Here is an 18,594-nt window from a genome sequence, read left to right as displayed (position 1 = left end):
GTCTACAGAGCGAGTTCCAGGACAGGCTCCAAAACTACACAGAGAAACCCTGTCTCACATCTGTGTTTGCTTTCTCATTTGTAGAAGGGGGGGGTCTTGGGCTGGGGATGTAACACAGTGGCAGAGAACACCTACCTATCCTTCGCAAGACCCTGCTTTCAATCCCCAGCACTGTGCCTGGCTTTTCTGTGAAGTTTGGGGATCTAAACCCAGGTCCCCACATTTATGAGGCAAGTTCTTTACCAATTGAGCCCATGTTCCCAGTCCTAGCCATTTAAAAATTATTTTATACATGTACTCTTTTCATATTTATTACTGTGCATGCATATAAAGTGTGTGAGGAGAGAAGTCAGAATACAACTTTGTGGAATCACTTCTCTCCGCCATTTGTACAGGAGTCCCAGGAATTGCATTCAGGCTTGTGTTGCATGGCCGGCTCACCGGCTCCATAATCTTGTTAAACATCCCTGTTGTGTGTGTACATGACGTGTGAGTGTAGGCACACGGGAGTTAGAGAACAACTTTGTGAGGTCAGTCTTCTCCGTCCACCTTCACCTGGTGTCCTGGGTTACTTTTTGTTGCTGTGATAAACACCATGACCAAAAGCAGTTTGGGGAGGAAAAGGTTAATATGGCTTACACTTCCAAGTCATAGTCCATCAGGGTGGGAGTTCAGGGCAGGCGCTCCAGCAGGAGCTGAAGCAGAAACCATGTAGAAATGCTACTTATGGCTGGCTCTGCTGCCTTTCTTATGCTTCCTAAGGGCTAGTCAGGCATGTGCAACCACACCAAAATGTGCATATTTATGTATGTCTTACATATGTATATTGATGCAGCACACAGCTGTGCTTGTGTTTAAATATCTCTTCTAAGACTTTCCTAAAGGGTAATTGCTTTTCTCAAGATATATGTCATGGAGCTGAACAAAATGGAACTGTTACCATTTCAAGCTGATACGGAAATTGGCCAGATCATTGAGGTCCCCATTGCAATGTATCATGTAAATACAGAGACCAAAGAGGCCATCACATTCAACGACTGCTCTCACTTACCCCTGGATCTCAACTCGGATAAGCAAGGAGTCTTCACTCTTGTTAAAGAAGGCAAGACTAAGCTCTACTTACTTTCTCCTTCATTCTTGAATTATGGGACCAATCACCACTGCGATTTAATTCATACAATGGTCCTCCCCCTCTCTCTTTCTTCACACATGAACACGCACACACACTCACACGCATGCATACACATACGCACGCTCGCACGTCTTCTTGTATTCAGGAGTGAGGACTGATCCTAGGGCCTTGGATGTGCTAGACCTGTGCTGTCCACTGCACTGTATCCCCTGCCTATCATATTTCTTTAAAGAGGAATAGAGAGCCTCATGTTGCCCAGACTGGCTTTAAACTTGCTATGTAACCAAGGATGACCTTGGTTTTTTGATCCTGCTGCTTTACACTTGTGCTGGGGACTGAGCATGCTCTGTAAACACCCTTCCAACTCAGCCATACACTCAGCCTGGGCAGTATGCTTTTCTAGTGAAAAGGAGGACATGAATACTTTATTTATAAAGGCCAGCATGCATCCTTCTTGCTGTTGAAGTTCATATTTGATCATGAGCACTGATTTTTGTTAATATAATACAGTAGTAGCATGGGACATGTCTTAGCATTGGGGTTGCCAGGCTCTGTTGTGAGTACTTTCCCATCTCAGTTCATTTAGCTCTTAGGTATCTGTAGGAGGAGTGACATCAGCTTGGACTCCTCTCATGCCCCACTTCTCAACATGTAGCATCTGTCACCTCTCTGCTTCCTCTGTCCTCAGCACTAACTTCCCAGTCTGATTCTCTCATGTAGGGAAAGATAATACCATTCTAACTTCTTATCCTGATAATCATGGCTACCAGATGGATCTTTGAGAAGCTGAACTTCAGTGATATTTTTGCTTGCTTGCATTTGTAACTATTTGCTTGTTTGTGTGTGGAGTTCAGAGGACAATTCTTTCCACCAAGCAGGTCCTGAAGATTGAATGCAAGTTGTTGGGCTTGGCAGCAGGTGCCTCTACCGGATGAGCCATCTGACAAGCCCCTGGTTTTTAAATTAGATTTTATCATTTTGTGTGTGGGGGTGTTCTGCCACACACATCTTTGTGTACCACATGTGTGCAGTGCCTGTGGAGGCCAGAAGAGGGCATCAGATCCCCTGGAATTAGTTATGGATGGTTGCAATGTGCCTCATGGTTGCTGGGAATGGAACCTGGGTCCTCTGGAAGGGAAACCAGTGCTCCAGACCACTGAGCCGTTGTTCCAGCCCTCGTTTGGTTTTTGGGAAAGAGTTTCATTCTGTATTCAAGGCTGGGACAGAGCACACTATGTAGCCCCAGCTGGCCATTAACTTGCCTCAGTTTCCAATGTGCTGGAATTATAGATGTAAGCCATCAGACCCAGATTATTATTATTACTATAATAATTATTATTTTGTTGTTGTTTTTCAAGACAGGGTTTCTTTGTGTAACAGTTCTGGCTACCCTGGAACCCACTCTGCAGACTAGGCTGGTCTTGAACTCAGACATCTGCCTACCTCTTCCTCCTGAGTGCTGGGATCAAAGGTGGACACCACCACGGCCTGGCTCAAACTCAGTTTAGCAACATTTTTTTGCCAAAACAAACAAACAAAAAAGACACCTCAAAAGGTTTTTTTTTTTTTTTTTTGCCCACAGAATAGAGTCCAAATCCTTTTCCCTCAGTCCCTGTGGGTCTCTGGGCTAGGGAGCAAGATCCTGTCTCTAAACAAACACTGCTTCTTTTCCCTAGCTACAACCCATCTCTGTCTCCTATACCTCTCACTATTTCTAGCTTTCTGTTAATATTTTAAATGATCCATATGCATTTTATATATTCTGTTTCTCTCTCTTTCTGTATTACACATCCCTTAGTGTCCGGGTCTTTTGCCCAAGCTTGTGTTCAAACTGCATGTAGAACCAACTGTGTCCTACATGATAAATGCCCATCACCAGAGGAGAGACTTTATTGTTTGCTTTTGGCCTTGCTGGCAGTTGAACTCAGGGCTTTGTACAGGATAGAGGAGCGGTTCAGTGCTGAGCTACAGAAGGAAGTGTACGCCAGCTTGATAGAAATATGTGTGTGAAGGTAGTGTGTCCCAAGCTGAACTACAACTCACTATGTAGACCAGGTTGACCTTGAACCACCAAAGTGATGAGATTAAATGTGCCATCGCACCCACACACATCTATTTTTAATTATTTTTTTGTTATATGTATATGTCAACATGTGTGTGTGTGTACATGAGTGCTGGTGCCTGAAGAAGCCAACAGTGTTGAATCCTCTGGAGCTGTAGTAAAATGGTTGTGAGCTACCATGTGGGTGCTGGGAACTGAACTTGGGTCCTCTGAAAGAGCAGTCAGCACTCTTAACCACTGAGACATGACATTTCTCCACCTCCAGGTTATACTTCTTTTTTGTTTGTTTGTTTTTGTTTTTACGAGAGTGTTTCTCTGTATTGTTTTGGAGGCTCAGGTTATACTTCTAATATGTTAAAATTATTCTGTTCCTGTATCCTAATTTCTTTAAAAAACAGCCTGCTTATTACTCTACAGAGTGTGGAAAGCTTTGGGGTGAGTATTTGTTGTTGGGACAGGGTTTCCTTTAGCTCAGGCTTGGCTTAAAATCGCTTTGTAGCTGAGGCTGGCTTTGAACTCTGGAATCTTCTAGAGTCACATCCCAAGTGCTGAGAGTGCAGGCCTGTGTCACCATGCCTGTTTGAAATCATGTCTTTTGATTGAAAGGTGTTAAAAAGCCAGGACCAACACACTGTTCTAGTGTGCATATCGCAGCCACATCTCCAGGCCATACTGTGGTGACAGTCAGTGTGACCGGGCATGAAGCGCACGTTGGGAGCAGTGCCACATTTGCTGCTTATGAGCCTCTAAAGGTGAGCTGTCCCCTGCTAGGCCGCTTGCCATCTGTTCTCTCTACTAAGAGTCAGCGGTGAGGGGATGCTCTCTCAGCCTAGACACACCAGGGAGGACCTAGGCCCTGCCCCTAATGATATGACAGACTTTGACGATCCCCCATGGGAGGCCTCACCCTCTCTGGGGAGTGGATAGGGGGTGGGTGGGGAGGTTGGTGGGAGGCATGGGAGGGAGAGGGAACTGGGATAGGTATGTAAAATAAGATTGTTTTTATTTAGATAAATAAATCAGCGATGAGGATTTGTGACCTCTTTTCTCACTGTTGTCTCAGTTTAGATCTAAGCTCTCATCAGACCTCAGTGGCCTGGGAGTTTATCCTCCATGCTTCCCTTCATTCAGGAACAGCTCTTTCTTCTCCCTCCCTCCCTCCTTCCCTTCCTCTCTCTTCCTCTCTCTCTTTTTCAAGACAGTCTCATGTAGCCCAGGCTGGCCTTCAGTTAGACCTGTATCCAAGATGGTCTTGAGCTTCTGGGCCTCCTGTTTCTACATCACAAGCATGGGATTACAATAGTGCTCAGTCACACAGTTCCTGCTCTGTGGGATGGAACATGGAGCCTCATGCATGCAAGCTTCCAACCAACCAACCAACCAATAAACAAATAACCCCACCCTCCAACTGAACCATACCCCCCACCTGACATTAGCAATGTCTTTATCTTGCATTAGCAAATTTTAGGTACTTAACTTTCTTCTTTAATAATGATGCATAAGCTGTGGGAAATTAACTACATAAGACATTGATTTTAAGGTAATAAATGAATTTTTACATATATCTCTGTAAGCACCAGTCACACAGACTATTAGTATAGTCCCATTTGAAAAAAGGTATCTTCCAGAAACCTCCTGTCTTACAGAAGATGAGCCAGCCATATTTACCCCATGTATTTATATATTTTCAGATCGGCAGCTATTATTTGGGGCCATAAATTACTCCATTAAATATTAAATATTATGACAAGTGGTTCAGATAAATGCAGGGAGAGTCTGCCTACTTGCTTAATTCCATCAAAAATTAAGACTGGGAGGTGGTGGCGCACGCCTTTACTCCCAGCACTGGGGAGGCAGAGGCAGGTGGATCTCTATGAATTTGAGGCCAACCTGGTCTACATAGAGTTCCAGGACAGCCAGGGCTGTTACAAAGAGAAACCCTGTCTCAAAAAAACATAAATAAATAAAATCAAGGGGCTAGACATGGCTCAGTGGGTAAGAGCAACTGTTGCTCTTGCAGAGGACCTGGGTTCTGTTCCCAGCATCATGTGGCACCTTAGAACTGCCCACACATGACCTAAATGAGGATGACAGCAGAATGTATGTTAAGGTGGAGGAAGGAAAAGCTCACAGGGCCTCAACCCACACAAAGAACTACAGGCAACTAGGGAATGCTGAGAGCAGGAGAAACAGTCTTCTCCACGGAAGAGCGCAGAAACTGGTTATCGCCTTAGTTAGGGTCTCTGTTGCTGTGACGAGACGCCATGGTCGTGGCTTGTGCAGACCTCAGGACCAGGTCGGGGATGCAGCACCCACAATGAACTGAGGCCTCCCCCATCAATCATTAAATAAGAAAATGCCTTACAGCCTTAGCTGTTTTTGGGGGGGGTTGTTTGTTTGTTTGTTTTGTTTTTTAGGTTTTCGAGACAAGGTTTCTCTGTGTAATAGCCCTAGCTGTCCTGGAACTCGCTCTGTAGACCAGTCTAGCCTCGAACTCACAGAGGTCTACAGGCCTCTGCCTCCCGAGTGCTGGAATTAAAGGTGTGCACCACCACTGTCTGACTGTCTGCCTTACAGCCTTATTTTCTTTTTTTTTTTTTTCCCGAGACAGGGTTTCTCTGTGGCTTTGGAGGCTGTCCTGGAACTCGCTTGGTAGTCCAGGCTGGTCTCGAACTCACAGAGATCCGCCTGCCTCTGCCTCCCGAGTGCTGGGATTAAAGGCGTGCGCCACCAACGCCCGGCCAGCCTTATTTTCTTAATTGAGATTCTTTCCTCTCAAATGACTTTAGTTTATGTCAGGTTGACATAAACTATCCAGCACAGTTATCCAATGCCAAGTGGTCAGCCCTGAGAACATACATTATACAGACTGAACAGGTTGTACTTACATACTTAGGAATATATATATTTATACACACACACACACACAAAACAATAGTGAGAAAGAAGCCATGAGTTTGAGAGAGAACAAGGCAGAGGGTACATGAGAGGGGTTGGAAGGAGGAGAAGGAAGGGAGAAAATGATGTAATTGTTTTATAATCTCATCTAGACATGGTGGTGCATACATTTAATCCCAGCACTAGGGAGGCAGAGGTAGGTGGATTTCAATTTCGAGGCCAGCATGGTCTACAGAGCCAGCTCCAGGACAACCAAGGATACATCATGAGAACCTGTTTCAAAATGAATAAATAATACAAATAAAACTGAAAGAGTATAATCTCAAAACAAAAATTACAGGTGCTGGGCCGGGTGGCACATGCCTTTAATCCCAACACTCCGGAGGCAGAGGAGGTGGATCTCTGAGAGTTTGAGGCCAGCCTGGTCTACAGAGCTGGTTCCAGAATAACTAGGGCTGTTACACAGAGAAACCTTGTCTCGAAAAACAAACAAACAAAAAAAAATTGCAGGGGTTGGAGAGATGGCTCAGTGGGTAAGAGCACTGGCTGCTCTTCCACAGGACCCAGGTTCAATTCCCAGCACCCAAATGACAACCCGCAACTGTGTTATCCCAGTTCTGGGGGACCCCATGCACTCACACAGAGATACATGTAAGAAAAACACCAATACACATTTAAAAAAAAGTATAATAAAGAAGGGACCCTATCTCAAAAAATATTATTGAAAAAAAGGTGTGGGTAATAGCAATCAGAGAAAAAGAGGTCGAGAATTTGAAAGAGAGCAAGGGGGACACTAGGAGAACTTTGAGGAGAAAGGGAAAGGGGAATAGACAGATAGATAGACAGACAGACAGACAGATTTAATGCAGGCACTGGAGAGGTGGAGGCACAAGGATCATATGGAAGAGTGTAAGAAACCAGACTCTGTCTAAACAGGTAAATAATAAAACAATTCCCTAACTACATTGGTGGATTTGCTTCAGGCTCTGAACCCTGTGGAAGTTGCTTTGGTGACATGGCAGTCTGTGAAGGAAATGGTATTTGAAGGGGGCCCTCACCCATGGATCTTGGAGCCTTCCCGATTTTTTTTGGAGCTGAGCATGGAGAAGCCAGAGGGCATTAGTGTAACAGAGGCCAGGCTGCCAGCTAAGAGGAAACAGAACCAGTATGTCTACCGAGTCCTGTGCCTGGATTTAGGGGAACAAGTAAGAAAAATAGTCTGCTTCTTTCTTCCTTTCCTTGTTTGTTTGGTTCTTGAGACAGGGTTTCTCTGTGTAGCCCTGTCTGTCCTATAGACCAGGTTGGCCTCCAACTCAGAAATCCAACGGCCCCTGCATCCCTAGTGCTGGGATTAAAGGTCTGTGCCACCACTGCCTAACTTTCAACAGCCTTTTTCTGACGTTAGTATGATGCTGCAAACTTAGAGTTTAATGATTTTTTTAATTCGTTTTGTGTGTGCTTGTATTAGCCTTCATGTCTGTGTGTATGTGCACCATGCTCTTAACCATTGAGCCATCTGCCCAGCCCCTGTCCCCAGGTTTCTTGTTTTTAACTTTTGGATACTTACTTATTTGTATTTTGTTTGGTTTGGTTTTCTGAGACAATGTCTTGGAGCAGCCCTGGCTATCCTGGAACTTGCTATGTAGAGCAGGCTGGCCCGACTGACAGAGACCTACCTGTCACTGCTCCCTAGTTCTGTGATTGAAAGTGTGTGCCACCAAACCAGGCTGTTACACCCTTCTTGTGGGTCTCACAAGCTTCCTGAACCCACTACGACCTCAGCACCTTTTTTATTATATTTATTTATTGTTTATTTATTTGTGTGTGTGCATGGACATGCGCCTGACCTACTGCGAGTCTGAAGTCAGAGAACAACTTGAAGTTTTTTCCTTCCGCCATGTGGGTACCAGGGATCACGCTCAGGTTGTCAAGCTCGGCCCCAAGTACCTTTACCCACCGAAGCATCTTGTCAGCCCTGCTGCCGCTCTTTATGTTAGCTTTGTATTTTCATACATAGTTTTTGTCTTAGGATGTATGTGCATGTGTGTGAGCCTTCTTGAGCATCATGTACATGTAATGCCCTCAGAAGCCTGAAGAGAGCCCGTGCACTCATCTGCTCTCCTCAGGACCAGACATGCACTTGGTATGCGTACATCCATGCAAGCTGAATACTCAATATACATGAAGTAAATAGATCTAAAATAAATTTTAAATAGGAAAATAAAGAAATTAAACTAAGACACACAAACAGCACAAGATTTGTAGAAAAGACTGAAGTAGCTTGGTTAATTTTCTTTTTAAATTCCTTTGTGGGGGCACACATGAGCCCGGAGAATGACTTCCAAGAGTCTCTTCTGTCCTTTTACCTTGTGGGCCCTGGGACTTGAACTCACGTTTTCAGGCTTGGCAGCAAGCACCTCCACCAGCTGAGTCATGTTGCTGGCCCAATGGTTCTTTTACTTTTTGTTGTTGTTTTGTGGATTTCTTTGTTTTTGAGACAGAGTCTCTCTATGTAACCCTGGATATCCTAAAACTTGTTTTGTAGACTATGCTGGCCTCAAATTTACAGAGAGCTATCTGCTTCTCCCTGTCAAGTACTGGAATTAAAGGCGTGCACCATAATGCCCATCTTGTTTTAGAAACAACATTTCTCTTTCTGTATATAGCTGGCACAGAATTCTGAAGACCAGGATAACCTTGAACTTTCAGTGATCTCCCTGACTCTTGAGTGCTGGGATTACTGGACTGAGCTGTCACTCCCAACCAAAATTAGATATTTTATGTTTCATCTGTCTTAAATTTTCCATTGTATGATTTTGTTTTATTTTTATGACAGGGTCTTGTGTAATCTACGCTAGCTCCAAACTAGCTGTATAGCTGAGAATGACCTTGATCTGGTCCTCCTGCCTCTGCCTCCCTAGTGCTGGAGTGCAGATGTGCGCCATACTCCTGCCTGATGCCCTTTTCATTTGTTTATTCTGTTCCTGGGGATTGACCTTAGTGCCTTAGGCATGCAAGTCTATCACTGAACTGTGTCCCCAACTCACTCTGTGTGTGTGTGTGTGTGTGTGTGTGTGCGTGCCCGCTTGTGTGTTGTGTATGGATGTGTGCAAGCAGTTCTCCTATACGTTTATTTGTGTAAAGGCCAAAGGTGTCTTCCTTGATTGTTTTCTACCATTTAAAAAATTAGATTATTGAATTGTAGCCGGGAAGGCGCATACCTTTAAGGGATTTGTCTGATTATCATATCCAGAAGGGCTCCTCTACAATGGAGTTAGAATAATTCTGACATATTTAGTTGGGCACAACCGACATCAAGGGTCTACACATAACTAACTCTCTGATGTTCCCTTAAAGGTTCTCACTTTGCGGATTGGGAATCATCCAGGTGTCCTGAACCCTCGTCCCTCTGTGGAGACAGTACAGGTGCGGTTCATCTGTGCCCACCCTGCCAGTATGTTGGTGACACCAGTGTACAAGGTACGAGCTGGCACCCCGCCATGTCCTCTGCCACAGTACAACAAGCAACTGGTAAGTGCGAAGCGTCCTCCTAATGCTATGGCACTTTTGTATCAAATGTCCTCGAGATAAGGGATCTGAAACATAGTTTCTGTCTATCAAAGTGGGGGGCATTGTTGTGTTTGTCACTGGCTCTCAGATGAGGAGTGAGTAACTAAGTTACAATTGTGGACGTTGAGTAACTAAGTTACAATTGTGGAGGTTTAGTAACATGACTGTTTCCTGTACTAGGGAATTGTGGCTGAAGACAAACCAATGGTATCTAAATTGTTTTGATAACATCTCCCTTATCAAACCTTTTGTCAGCATTCTCACATTTGAGAGTCCCTCCTCCCAAGTGACTGTAGTTAGTGTCAAGTTGACATAAAACCAGCCAGCCCAGGGACTAAGTGTCCTTACACACAAGCAAATCAGGGTTAGAAAGGTAACTCAGCAGTTAAGAGCACGGGCTGCTCTTCCAGAATACCTGAGTTCAATTCCCAGCAACCGTGTCAGGATCTGTAACCACAGATCCAACACCGTCTTCTGGCCCCCTGAGCACCTGCACATACATGGCTATCACACACACTTAGGTATACATAAATACACATAAATAAAGATAAAATCCTTTTTAAAAATAAATCAATAAAAACCCTAGAAAGATATAAAAGATATTTGGTGGAATATATGAGGGAAACTAAGATATTGACTCTGTATTTAATAACACTACATTGATGTTGTCAATGTTCTTTTTTCTTTCATCTTTGTGAGGGGGTGTGGGGGTGTGGATGGGTATGTGGGGGGTGTGGGTAGGTGTGGGTGGGTGGGTATGTGGGGGTTGTTCGTGCACATGCACTTGGACTGTGACACAGATTGGAGGTCAGAGAACAACCATGGGTATTAGCCCTTGCCTTCCGTCATGTTTGAAACGGTCTTTTCTTCTTCACCATTCCATATGCTAAGCTAACTGCCCTCTACCTCAGGGAGTGTCCTGTCTCCACCTCCCACTTCACTGTGAGAGTGCTACAATTACAGCATAGACTCTACCTGGTTGATGGGTTCTGGAATCTGAACTCAGTTCCTCATGCTTGCAGCACAAGCACTGTAAAACCCGCTGAGGAGCCATCTCCCTACAGCGTATGTGAACATGCGTAAGCACAGTGTGTGTGTGTGTGTGTGTGTGTGTGTGTGTGTGTGTGTGTGTGGAGAGATGGATAAGTGACTAAGAGTTCTTGCTGCTCTTTCAGAGGACTTGAGTTCAGTTCCCAGCACCCACATCAGGCAGCTCATAACCACCTGTAACTCCAGCTCCAGAAGATCCAATGACTCCTTGTAATCTCAGTGGGAACCTGCATACATGAGCATGGATACACACATGGACACACACGTACACAGCCAAAAATAAAAATTAGAGATACTTTTTCTTAAGGACAGTACTATTATTTTGTTTGTTTACATAGAAAAATGTTCTCTTTCTTAGGAAATGCATAATGAAATATTTGGGGTGGGGTAAAATGTCGAGATAGTTACATCACTCAGAAAACAAACAAACCTGCACACTCACCATGCGCTAACAACCGCTGGACCAGCTGACCTTTGAAAGCTGTCTAAGTAGAAGGATGAGAGCAGACACAATTCCTGTCTTCAAGAATAGCTTGCCACCCCTAAGGCTACTGAATTTTTGTTTTGTTTTCTTTGTTTGTTTTTAAGACAGGGTTTCTCTGTATTGTTTTGGAGGCTGTCCTGGAACTCGCTCTGTAGACCAGACTGGCCTCGAATTCACAGAGATCCGCCTGCCTCTGCCTCCCGAGTGCTGGGATTAAAGGCATGGGCCACCAATGCCCAGCAGGCTACTGAATTTTTTAACTAAATTATTGCATGTGCTCACGTGTTGTGTGTGTGTGCACATGGTTGCCATGGTTTGTGTGTGGAAGTCAGAGAAAAACTTTGTGAAGTTGATTCTCTCTTTCCATCTTATGTGAGTTCCAGGGATAGAGTTTATTCCAGGATTTTATGGCAAGGAACTTTACCCACTGAGCTGATCTGATGACCCCGCATTTTTATAAAAATTCCTTTATGGCCTTTTCTTTTCATGCAGATTCCTGTGTCTAGCTTGAGGGACTCGGTTCTGGAACTGGCAGTATTTGATCAACACGGGAGGAAGTTTGATAATTTTAGTTCATTAATGCTAGAATGGAAATCTTCGAATGAGACACTAGCCCATTTTGATGATTCTGAGTCAATGGAGATGGTAGCCAAAGATGATGGCAGTGGACAGACCCAGTTGCACGGTACTGTAAAAAGCTTGTGAATGTCACAGAGTATTGGCGTTCACATTGCTTCCTTATGAGCAATTGTTTTATTCTACATTTTATCACATTGCCTACAATCTTTGATATTCATGCATTTTTTGGGTTTTGTTTTTGTTTTTGTTTTTTGAGACAGGGTTTCTCTGTGTAGCCCTGGCTGTCCTGAAACTCACTCTGTAGATCAGACTGACCTCAAACTCAGAGATCGGCCTGCCTCTGCCTCCTGAGAGCTGGGGTTAAAGGTGTGTGTCATCCTGCCCAGTTATTTGTGTTTTTTTTATAGAAAAAATAAAATTAGGATTGACAGTGCCATTCAGTGATAGGCCTTTTTTTTTTTTTTTTTTTTTTTTTTTTGGTTTTTCGAGACAGGGTTTCTCTGTGGCTTTGGGCTGTCCTGGAACTCGCTTGGTAGTCCAGGCTGGTCTCGAACTCACAGAGATCCGCCTGCCTCTGCCTCCCCAGTGCTGGGATTAAAGGCGTGCGCCACCAACGCCCGGCCTGATAGGCCATTTTTATAGCTCATGTGAGACCCTGGGATCTATCCTCAGTGCTGAGAAGTCCAGAAGGGCTTGGTAAAAAGGGAGAGAAAGAGAAGAGGCACTATCTGGGAATACTGCCCATTTGGTAGCATTTTCCTAACTAGGAAGCCCTGGATTCGGTCTTTAGCACGGTATAAACAGCATGGTGGCTCTCACGTATGTGATCTCAGCACTTTGGAGGTAGAGGCAGGAGGCCTGGGCCAGTGAGATGCCACAGTAGCCAAAGGTGCTTGCCACTCAAGCTTGGAGGCCGAAATTGGGTCCACAGAGCCCACTGAGAGGTGGACGGAGAGAACTGACTCCACAGAGTTGTTCTCTGGACATGCAGTCCCACGTCCTCTGCAGAATCACTGTGGTGCTGAGGCTGGGCACACATACCTGACTCCCGGAGGCCTCCACAGCCTCACCAGCACGAGGCTAAGTCAGGTCAGTGCTCTGGGCACCACCCGCTCCACTTTTCCCAGAACAACTGCGCCTCTGAACATCTCCACGGATTTCCTGCTGCAAGGTTCCAGCATTGATGGCGGCAATGACGTCTCTGCGTTTTTCAGCAGTGTCATGACCTATGTAAGAAATGAGGCAATTTGGAAATACTTTGGAGGCCACAGCTAAGTGATGCTGTGGTTAAGCTTTGCTGATAGTGACATTGCTCTCCTAACCTTGGGCATCAAAGGCCACAACAGACAGGCCACTGTGAATGCAAACTAGGAGGTGAGGGAACCCTGAGGCTGCAGGATGCTCACACGAATATGAGGCTGCAGGATGCTCACACGAATATGAGGCTGCAGGATGCTCACACGAATATGAGGACTCTTCTAGGACTGACACGTGACACTGGTCGATTTCACAGCTATTGATACCCTGCTGTGGTTCTATAAAGCAGGTTTGGAGCCACCCTTTGCCGGGTCCTCCCTAGAATTAGCCACTGGTTCCTCACCTGTATTAAGCAGCCCCAGTGCAGAGCTGCTTAGGGAGGTAACCACGGGTGAGAGATTGACCCAGTGTGATGCTAAGAAGTTTGCAGATGGCTGCCTAAAAAAGGATACACTAAAGGACTTGTGGGCAGAGAAGCTAGAGCCCCAGGCTGAGTGCAAAGAAGAAAAGCAGCAGCTGCCCCAGCTCCTGAGGAGTTATTTGCCCAAGAGTGCCTTTGGGTCGGGTGGATGTGCGTGAGAGTGGTCCAGGGAAGATGCCCTCTCAGCGGGGAGTACTTTGATGAGGTGGCTGGTCCCTGTGGTGCTCTGAACACTGCTTCCCTGAAGAGCTCTTCATGAGTTGCAGTCTCATTGCTGGAATGTTCCAGCGACTAGATTCTTTCCAGTATGATCCTCTTGGGCAACGACAAGGACGGCTCCCTTTCTGGAGCGTGGGCCTTCCGAGTCAGGAGCTTGCCTTTCTAGAGTCCCCATTGGCAAGTGAACTTCAGGCCTGGATCAGGTAGAAACTGGATCCTGGCAGCAAAGAGTCCCAAAACCCAGTCCCAGAGTACTTTTCCTGTCAATCAAGGCAAGCTCTTCCAGTGAACAACTCTTGTCATCATCTAGCTGCCTGCACTCACCCTTCAGGGGGTGGGGTCATGAAAGGAAACTGACCGTGGGGAAAAGTGTCCTCTGCGGTCCTCCTGCACCATACATCCCCCTTCAAACGCACATATGAAAGTTAAGAAAAAAAGAAGTTGACGTCATCCTCAACTACATCACTAGTTTTGAGGTCATCAAGTTATAACAAAAACCAAAAGAGAAAAGGGAAGGAGGAAGAAGGGAGGGAAGGAGGGAGGGAGGAATGAAAGGAGGAAGGAAAAAAGAAGAGTGGAAGGCGGATATGGAAAAGGAAAAGGAAGTGAAACTTCAGGACAGACTATTTCAAGGGAGGTGAAACAACCCATCCTTCACACAGAAACTAAGTGGCGGTGGTGGTGCCTCGTTAATCCCAGCACTCAGGAGGCAGAGGTATGCGGATCATCTACAGAGCAGAGTTCCAGAATTCCAGGACAGGCTCCAAACCTACACAGAGAAACCCTTGAAAAACCAAAAAAAAGGGGGCGGTTGAGTTCCAGGACTACTCAGAGAAACCCTGTCTTGAAAAACCAAATCAACCAAACAAACAAACAAAAAAATCTATGAGATAAAATGCAAAAATTAGCATGAGGGAGCTGTGGACAGAGCCCAATGATACAGCCCTTGCCTCCCGTGTGACGTAAGCACTCCCCCACTGAGCTGCCCGAGGCTTCCAGGAACTCCTGTCACTAAGCATGGCAGGATCTTTCCTGCCTCTGGTTTTTGTACATACACCATGTTCTTTTAGATTTTCCTCATCATTGAACTGTAAACTGTCTCTAGGACCTGGGAATGCCCTGCCTTTGTCTGCCCCCAGTCTGAAGTAAACATTACCGGCCTCCTCGGGTGGTAGCATAGGCTGTAATCTCAGTGACAGGAGGCAGAGGCAGGAGCAACCAAGTACTGGGATAGCCTGTGCTATAGACAAGTCAGTTCCAGCCAGGAGGATGCCAGACTGCTTCAAAAGGAGGAAAAGAAAGAGAGGCTGGCCATGGTGGCAGAGGTCTTTAGCCCAGCACTCTGGAGGCAGAAGCAGGTGGATCTCTGTGAGTTTGAGGCCAGCCAGCGTTATGAAATGAGACTGTCTCAGAAAGAAATGTGAGAGAGCCAGACAAAGAGGCACGGTGATCGGCTCTGCAGGTGGAGGGGTTTTATGACGACCTGAGTTCAGTCCCCAAGACCAGCATGTTGGGAAAACATAACTGACCCCACATATGTGCTAGCACACACATACCCCTCACCACACGCACACGCATTTTAAGTTAAAAACAATAATAATGCACCACTTAAATTTTTTGAGTGACTAGTTGTCATGTGTATAAAGATAAGTGAACCTAAGAAAAGGCCCCAAAAGACTGACTCTGGCACTACTATTTATAAATTGAAATTTTATTTACAAAAATGTCCCCATGCATTTGTTTTCTGACCAGTTTTTGAATTATAGGCCATTACAGAAGAATTTTAGGTTTTGTCTGGCCCAATTTCTCATGTAATAAAAGACCTAAGAAGCCGGGCGGTGATGGCGCACGCCTTTAATCCCAGCACTCAGGAGGCAGAAGCAGGCGGATCTCTGTGAGTTCGAGGCCAGGCTGGACCGACAGCCTCCAAAACAATACAGAGAAACCCTGTCTTGTAAAACCAAAAAAAAAAAAAGACCTAAGAGGTTAATTTTTTGCTAGGAGTCATATAACAAGGTCAGTACAAATCCAATGTTCTATTTTTTCTTTTTATGCACTTTCCCCTTTCAGCATTCTTCTCTCCACAATAAAATACCATTTGGAAAACATTGAGACAAACTTCTGCTTCCTGGAGACCACTTTGTGGAGGGCATTAGTATCTCTTACAGTGTTTTTCTGTTTTAGGCCGTCAGACCCTTAAAGTGCATCAGATGAAGGGAACTGTGCTTATTGCAGTCAGCTTTGTGGGCTATTCAGGGAGGAGAAGCCCAGAGGTGAGTGAAAGCTATGATTAAAGGAGGCTAGACTAGGCCTGGCATGGTAGCAGCTACCTGCACTGCTAGCCTGGGCTACTTAGTGAGATCCCCATCCCCAAACTCAACGGTTTAGAAGGAGACAGAGACCGCAGGGTTGGGTGGGTAGTGAGAGGGGAGTCTAGGAAGAGTTGGGGGAGGAGTGGATATGATCAAAATATGTTATATGAAATTCTCAAAGAACTAATAAAAATGAACCGGGCGGTGGTGGCGCACGCCTTTAATCCCAGCACTCGGGAGGCAGAGGCAGGTGGATCTCTGTGAGTTCGAAGCCAGACTGGTCTACAGCGCTAGTTCCAGGACAGGCTCAAAAATAATACAGAGAAACCCTGTCTCGAAAAACCAAAAAAGAAAGAAAGAAAGAGAGAAAGAAAGAAAGAAAGAGAGAGAGAGAGAGAGAGAGAGAGAGAGAGAGAGAGAGAGAGAGAAAGAAAGAAAGAAAGAAAGAAAGAAAGAAAGAAAGAAAGAAAGAAAGAAAGAAAGAGAAAGAGAGAAAGAAAGAAGGATGGAGCCGTGGTGGCTCACACAGAGGCAGGAGGATATCTGTGAATTCAAGGCCAGCCTGGTCTACAGAGGGAGTTCCAGGACAGCCAGAGCTGTTACACAGAGAAACCCTCAAAAACAACAGCAACAGCAACAACAACAAATAATAATAATAATAACAGTAGAAGGAAAGGGGGAAGAAATATAAATTAACTCAAATCTGAAGCTCCTCTCTAGAAGTCATTAGCTGGAATTTTCCCCACCGATCGATCAGTTTCTGCTGTTCTCTGTGTTCACTTCCTGGTTAGGAAATTTCCAACTCACCAAGATCTGCGGTGGTGGAGTTGCTCCTCGTAGAGGATGTCACAGTACAACCTGAGAATGCCACCATCTACAACCACCCCGATGTGAAGGTGAGGGACACAACCCAACAGAGGAGAGACTCCTGGGATAAGGCAGCAAGATACTTCACGTGCTGTTGAAAACAGATATACATACTGGGCTGGAGGGATGGCCCAGTGGTTAAGGGCACTGGCGGCTGCTCTTTCAGAGGTCTTGAGTTCAATTCCCAGCACCCACAGGCTGCTCACAGCTGTCTGTAACTTTAGTTCCTTGGGATCCAATGCCCTCTTCTGGTGTGCAGACAAAACATATAAATATTCTTTTTTCAAAAAAGTCTCTCTCCTCTCTCTCTCTCTCTCTCTCTCTCTCTCTCTCTCTCTCTCTCTCTCTGTCTCTCTCTCACACACACACACACACACACACACACACACATACACACACACACACACACCATGGAGATGAGCTGTTGTATCCTTAGAGGCAGGCTGTGGCAATCACGTCTTCTCTTATCTCTGTACACTGCTCTTTTGTTAGCTGGAAGTCATCCCTTTGGGCTATAAACCGGGAGGAATGGAACATGTTTGTCTGAATTTTCTATAGGAAATATTTCACCTTGTGGAAGGGTCTGGCTACTTTCTAGTCAACAGCAGTGAGCAAGATATGGTCACCATCACATACATGGAAGCAGAAAGCTCCGTCCAGGTGGGTTGATGAGGGTTCCAGACTAAAGGTCTTTTTGTTTTGTTTCACTTTTTTATTTTGTTTTGTTTTTTATCACATTACTTATTGTGTTCGTGCATGCGTGCATGCATGCGTGTGTGTGTGTGTGTGTGTGTGTGTGTGTGTGGTGTGTGGTCAATGTTCTACAGTGCTTTGTACCTTGTGTGGAGGTTAGAGAATGACTTGTAGAAGTCAGTCTCAGACTATCAGCCTTGGCAACAAGCACCCTTATGCATTTTTGGCCCTACTTAGTTACTGGCCATTCAGTTTTTTATTAGACCAATCAGGTGCCTTGGACAGGCAAGGTGAAACAGCAACACATCTTTACATATCTTCACATCTTACACATCTTTACAAATGCAGCATAAACAAAAGCAACACATCTTTACATAGTTAAACTAATATTCCATAACAAGAGAGATGGCTCAGTGGTTGAGAGCACTGGCTGCTCTTCCAGAGGACCTGGATTCTAGTTCCAGCACCCCCACGTTGGCTCACAACTGTCTGTAACTCTAGTTCCAGGGATCCTCTGGCCTCTGAAGTTTACATATCACATGAAAATTTATTGATATATTTTATATCACAGCTATTATCATAAAGGAATGTTGGGTTTTGTCAAATGTGTTTTCTGCATCCACTGAAATAATCATGTGACTGTGTCCTGAGTCCATGTAGATTATGTATGATATTTCTTAACGTGTGCACATGGAGTCAGCCCTGCATCTCTGGAATGACACCACTTTGATTCTAGGGAACCATCTTTTTTTGTTTGTTTGTTTTTTGTTTTTTTTCGAGACAGGGTTTCTCTGTAGCTTTGGAGGCTGTCCTGGAACTAGCTCTTGTAGACCAGGCTGGTCTCGAACTCACAGAGATCTGCCTGCCTCTGCCTCCCGAGTGCTGGGATTAAAGGCGTGCACCACCAATGCCCGGCTGGAACATCTTTATTTTATTATTTTTTTTATTTTTGTTTTTCTGAGACAGGGTCTCTCTATATAGTCATGGCTGTCCTGAAACTCACTCTGTAGACCAGGTTACCCTCAAACTCAAAGAGATCTGACTGTCTCT

General features: G+C 45.1%; 1 protein-coding gene across 1 annotated transcript in view; it reads left to right on the top strand.

Annotated features, from left to right (window-relative positions):
* Positions 1-18,594, top strand: part of Nup210l (nucleoporin 210 like) — an 83,190-nt gene that overhangs the window by 32,515 nt on the left and 32,081 nt on the right. The window contains exons 13-20 of the mRNA XM_040752346.1: positions 904-1,102; positions 3,801-3,946; positions 7,076-7,297; positions 9,450-9,623; positions 11,689-11,881; positions 15,857-15,945; positions 16,776-16,880; positions 17,410-17,511. Coding sequence (XP_040608280.1) covers positions 904-1,102; positions 3,801-3,946; positions 7,076-7,297; positions 9,450-9,623; positions 11,689-11,881; positions 15,857-15,945; positions 16,776-16,880; positions 17,410-17,511 — 1,230 coding nt within the window. The remainder of the gene's footprint in view (positions 1-903; positions 1,103-3,800; positions 3,947-7,075; positions 7,298-9,449; positions 9,624-11,688; positions 11,882-15,856; positions 15,946-16,775; positions 16,881-17,409; positions 17,512-18,594) is intronic.

This window comes from Mesocricetus auratus, unplaced genomic scaffold (assembly GCF_017639785.1).
Source record: "Mesocricetus auratus isolate SY011 unplaced genomic scaffold, BCM_Maur_2.0 Super-Scaffold_100009, whole genome shotgun sequence".
Lineage (NCBI taxonomy): Eukaryota > Metazoa > Chordata > Mammalia > Rodentia > Cricetidae > Mesocricetus > Mesocricetus auratus.
This window is presented reverse-complemented; position numbering and strand designations above follow the sequence as displayed.